Here is a 6000-nt window from a genome sequence, read left to right as displayed (position 1 = left end):
AGCAGACTTTATAGCATGGCATGCTAATCTGTCTGCCTGGATTAAGACATCAAATACAGTTCAACCTGTAATCTGCTCTGAAAACCACAATGTCCCCAAGGTTCTAAGAGCCAAGAGATTAAAGGTCTTTCTGTCTGTCCTTAATCATCTTTTATTTGAAGTTGAGGTAGTGTTTACATTTAACCCTGCAGAATTGTTTTCTTTTTCTTTTTCAATTTTTTTCTTTTTGTACAATGTATAGGTTTCTAAAATGATGAAATGGATGTTTCATATATGTGTTTTTAGAATGTATGCATGCATTTTTTTTTTAACAAATAGACATTAAACACAACAAAGGATTCCCATAGCACTATGGGTTAAAGATATAGCAGAGGCTACCTGCTTGGCAGGATTGTCTGACTGGAACTTTAAACTGGGTCCTACAATAAGGGGTGAGTCACTGCTCTTACGCATTCAATTGTATGTTTAAATTTCATATTAAGTTATTGAGGAAGCTTTTATAACAAGCTGCTGTTCTGTATAGAATAATATGTCTGCAAAGTGGCTGAGATAGATTAACAATCTCACGGCACAGAGAACTGTGCCAAATTGCGGACTAAGCAGTTGGGACTGAGTGACTATAAATATTCCAGTTAGGAAAATTGGCAATTCAGCAAGTAATAACTGTAAACTAAAAAAAGAGTATTAATGGAGGTTGGGGGAAACATGCAGGGCAGTAATTGTGTAGCTTGGCAGATAAGAGACACAAGTCACATACCAACCAATAGGAGAAGGGCAGTCAGCATATAATACAATAGGAAGAATATGTAAATCGGATACTGAGCAGGTACCTTTCCTTTCCCTGAACCCACTACTCTTGCTGACTAAAACTAACAGACTTGCATTCCAATGAAATCATCAGCGTTAGGCTTTCTCCACTTGATATCATGCTTATGCAGATAATACAATATAAGAGTTTAAACTGGGCAGCCACTGATAACCCTGCTGCTACTGTACATCCAAAGTAGCTCAGATCTGCAGTTATGACTTGTAGTTATGTAATAGTCACCACAAATAAGCACTGAGAATTCACAAATGTTGATGGAAAGCATTTTATTTAGGGAATCACATCAAGTTTTCATAAATCAAATGTATATCTTGCCTTAACAAACAGTGAGAATTAAAACCACACTGTACTTCAACACATTGCTTTATATACATCACATTCAAAATAACTCACAATCTATTTATACTTTCACAAACGTTCTTCATGACCGGTATCAAAATAAGTCCTTCATTTATAACATATTTCAGTGGGATGTAAATATATGAGGGTTGTTTCAAAATGATCAAATTCACATTTAATCTGAATATACAATACTGAGATAGAGCTAACTCAGTTCCTGAGTGTGTGCTGTTTTTTATCTAGATTAAACAACATTTGTACTGATGGTACTAAATGCATCTGCAGAGTAAAATGATAATGTAGTAGTAAAACCACTGGTTGTCCAGGCTATGTGCTTGTAATTAAAGAATTTTTTTATCGACAATGTTCATATGACTTGTTGAAATAAATTCTGGAATCTCTCTTTTTACATAATGTTTGTTAGTACAAAAATAATTACAGTTGAAGAATCTTGTGAATGTTAATTCTAAAGTTTTTTTTTTTTTTTTTTGTCATATTGCTTTCTACCACTAGGTGGTGACAGGTACAAGTATGTGCAGAGAACAAGGAATGTATATACTGTAATAGACTGTTCTAAAACTAGTTCTGTTTCAAAGAGTTAATAAAAGTAACAACTTTGGTAAATAGCTTTGTCTATTTCAGATGATAGTTACATCCTTAAAATTTAGTTTGTCTCTTGAAAGTTTGACCATAAGGTAAACCCACTTCCATCATCTTCACTTCCACTCCCACTCCCATCGCCACTACCCCCATCTTCAGAACAGTGGCGGCATCCACACTGTAATGCTTCCTGCACTGTTATATGGGCTCTTGAGCCATCTTGGCAGGACAGCTCAAAGTTCTTAGGACGTGTTGATGTTACAGAACAGCATCTACACTGAGAAACTGGGGCCCACAGTTTGCTGTATTCTGTCTTGGAGTGACAATATCCACTACAAGTGGCGAGGATGACCTGGAGATAAAGCAGAGAAATTAAAACATTAGACATAGTTAAATATGATACATCGAAAAAAGGTTTCTTGTGAAATCCAAGCAGATTATATCTATAAGATTCAGATGTGATACACAAGCATGGCATGCAATACACATTACCAAACCTCTCTGCACATTCTTATAAACATGCCTATATATTTCTGTATTAAACCAAGAACTACCAATTTTACATATTGCCATACATTTTATGCTGGCCAAATGCATCAAAGAAGTTGGTTGTCTGGCCATGTTTACACTAGTAAAAAAAATAATAAATACAGGAAACTAATATCCCTTATCAAGATATGGGACAAGCATGTGTCTAATGCAGGGGTGTCCAAACTTTTTTCAAAGAGGGCCAGATTTCATAAAGTGAACATGCGTGAGGGCCGACCATTTTACCTGACTTTTTTTGAACCATTAAAATTAAATGCAAATTAAATATTTTATGCAAAGTTTATTGCAAACGGAATACTATTCATTTCGTAACATTGATGACAATATATGATGATATATAATATATATATCTTCTCTTCTCAAGGTAACGATGAGCTCAGGCGTGTCGTGTTAAAAAAAAAAAAAAAAATGTATATATATATATCTCCCTCTCTTCTTTAGCCTCTGACCAATCCCCAAGCGCCTCTTGGAGTAAGGATGAGCTTGAGCATTTGTTATTTTTTTAAATAATAATCTTTTCTTTAGCCAGCCAAATCCACCAGTGCCTCTCACTGACTGAAAGGAACCGCGTTCCGGTTTGATGTGGCCCCCACTTGGAATTTACATATATATCCATCTGTGGCCCCCAAGCTCGAGAGTGTTATGTTTTTTTTGCTGTGAATATATCTATCTTCTTTAGCTGAACAAATCCGTGTTCAGGAGTCGATATGCCCGAGCCTGCAAGGAAGCTGACAGCGTGCAGCGCCACCACCAATCACAGGCATTGTGACATTTCCCCGATCTCTGCATCTGATCGGGAATAGTCACAGTGCCTGTGATTGGCTCTGCACACTGTCAGCTTCATAGCGGCTCGGGCACATCGACTTCTGAACACGCCCAACCACACCCCACCCCCACCCCCACCCCCACCCCCACCCCGTGCCAGCTCATTCTATCAATGAGCGCGGAGCTCGGGGATTTGTTCAGCTAAAGAAGATATTGAACATGCCTGGTCTAATGTCACATAAAACATCTTCTCAATGAAAATACAGAATATTACATACATACATACAAAACATTATTATACAAACATATATATTTATACTTTAGAAGGATGACTATAGGCAGAGAAGGAGTTGAAGGGAGTAACAACAACTTTTATAGCTCTTCTTGAGCTGTTCAGTTTATCTCTGTATATTATATATTTAAAGTAAAACTCCAGCCAAAGTGTTTTAATTGCTTTCCATATCCCTATAGAGGAGGGAATCTTGCACTTCCTGTCTCAGTAATAGGGGGTCACTAAAACAAGATAGCACTCTGATGTGGAACAATAGAGCATTACAGTGTCATTAAACCCACATTGTTAAAAAATATCAATAAATGCTGTATTACATGCTGTTCATACTCGCTCAGTCACTACGGGATTCATTTTCTATACTCTGCACAAAAAAAAAACTGGTTGATCCTGATTCTCTGTCCCCCAACCCCCCACCCCCCCACCCCCCCTATCCATGTCCCCACTGCAGTTGGGAATTTTGTAAATCAGTGTTGGCAGCTAATGCAAATGCTCAGTTTTCAGTGTATTTTTTACCCTGAGCATTTCCCCCCTATCACATCTGAGCAGCCCATATGATTATACTGTAGAGTTACACATGTGGATGTATACACTCCCTCCCTCCTCCTCCACAAATTGTCTCCCTCCACTCTGTGTCTCCTGTGTGAATAAAGAAAATGAACAGTGTATGCAAGCTTCATTCATGAACAAAATTGTTATCACATATTTTCACTGGAGTGTTTACTGTATGTGCAAGTCCAAGAAGCTATGCATTAGAAGGAAAACACTTTAAATATTTAATTAATAATTGTTCCTATTTCATCCCTTTACTGTGTTAACTGTAAGCAGCCATAATATGATCAATCTAGACCATCTAGATAAAGGAAGGCCCGTAGACGTGGTGTATCTGGATTTTGCAAAAGCATTTGACACAGTCCCCCATAAACGTTTACTGTACAAAATAAGGTGCGTTGGCATGGACCATAGGGTGAGTACATGGATTGAAAACTGGCTACAAGGGCGAGTTCAGAGGGTGGTGATAAATGGGCAGTACTCAGAATGGTCAGGGGTGGGTAGTGGGGTCCCCCAGGGGTCTGTGCTGGGACCAATCCTATTTAATTTGTTCATAAACGACCTGGAGGATGGGATAAACAGTTCAATCTCTGTATTTGCAGACGATACTAAGCTAAGCAGGGCAATAACTTCTCCGCAGGATGTGGAAATCTTGCAAAAAGACCTGAACAAATGAATGGGGTGGGCGACTACATGGCAAATGAGGTTCAATGTAGAAAAATGTAAAATAATGCATTTGGGTGGCAAAAATATGAATGCAATCTATACACTGGGGGGAGAACCTCTGGGGGAATCTAGGATGGAAAAGGACTTGGGGGTTCTAGTGGATGATAGGCTCAGCAATGGCATGCAATGCCAAGCTGCTGCTAATAAAGCAAACAGAATATTGGCATGCATTAAAAGGGGGATCAACTGCAGAGATAAAACGATAATTCTCCCGCTCTACAAGACTCTGGTCCGCCCGCACCTGGAGTATGCTGTCCAGTTCTGGGCACCAGTCCTCAGGAGGGACGTACTGGAAATGGAGCGAGTACAAAGAAGGGCAACAAAGCTAATAAAGGGTCTGGAGGATCTTAGTTATGAGGAAAGGTTGCGAGCACTGAACTTATTCTCTCTGGAGAAGAGACGCTTGAGAGGGGATATGATTTCAATTTACAAATACTGTACTGGTGACCCCACAATAGGGATAAAACTTTTTCGCAGAAGAGAGTTTAATAAGACTCGTGGCCACTCATTACAATTAGAAGAAAAGAGGTTTAACCTTTAACTACGTAGAGGGTTCTTTACTGTAAGAGCGGCAAGGATGTGGAATTCCCTTCCACAGGCGGTGGTCTCAGCGGGGAGCATTGATAGCTTCAAGAAACTATTAGATAATCACCTGAATGACCGCAATATACAGGGATATGTAATGTAATACTGACACATAATCACACACATAGGTTGGACTTGATGGACTTGTGTCTTTTTTCAACCTCACCTACTATGTAACTATGTAACTATGATGTACATAGTATACTTAATCTCTCCATTTCACAGTAATGAAAAATGCACTAAATAATTAAAAAATGCGTTCATTTCAATTATAAAATGCCTTTGTCATGCTTTGAACAAAAATGTAATTTAAGTTTTATCCAAAATTGAAAGAAAATGACAGAGTACAATTTGCACTTTGTAGCTGTCCTAATCCAAACACTAGCCAGGCTAGAAAAGGCATTTATTTTATTTAGTTGTGTTACATATTTTTGTTTTTGGAATATAAAGCAAATAAATTATTTTTTGCAAGACCATACAATAGGTCCATGGGTGAAACAAATTTCTCTGGTTTATAAGTGCAAGCGCTGAATATGAATTGGTCATAGAACAGCATTATAATGTACCAGAACATAATAACATTAGACTAGACATTCTAGGGGCTGCTTTGCTTGCACTATATTGCACTGTACTTACATTGGCACTGCAATGCCCGGATTGTAGATTCACTGCTGTGTTTACTGGGTGGCATTCATCTTTCTTCCTCTCTAAACACAGAAAGAAAGAAGAAGAGGTCAGTTTAACTCCAGGAATGACTTCCTCCTCCAAT

General features: G+C 38.3%; 1 protein-coding gene across 13 annotated transcripts in view; it reads right to left on the bottom strand.

Annotated features, from left to right (window-relative positions):
* Positions 1-1077: 1077 nt before the first annotated feature.
* Positions 1078-6000, bottom strand: part of LOC141110752 (uncharacterized) — a 263647-nt gene continuing 258724 nt past the window's right edge. For all 13 annotated transcript variants that reach the window (XM_073602320.1, XM_073602329.1, XM_073602321.1 and 10 more), the window contains 2 exons: positions 5868-5938; positions 1078-2117 (listed from right to left, as the gene is read on the bottom strand). In XM_073602320.1, the coding sequence (XP_073458421.1) occupies positions 1830-2117; positions 5868-5938 (359 nt within the window). In that variant the 3' untranslated portion in view covers positions 1078-1829. The remainder of the gene's footprint in view (positions 2118-5867; positions 5939-6000) is intronic.

The sequence above is a fragment of the Aquarana catesbeiana genome, linkage group LG10 (genome assembly GCF_042186555.1).
Source record: "Aquarana catesbeiana isolate 2022-GZ linkage group LG10, ASM4218655v1, whole genome shotgun sequence".
Taxonomy (NCBI): Eukaryota; Metazoa; Chordata; class Amphibia; order Anura; family Ranidae; genus Aquarana; species Aquarana catesbeiana.
The sequence above is the reverse complement of the archived record's forward strand: the minus strand, read 5'-3'. Positions and strand labels throughout refer to the sequence as shown.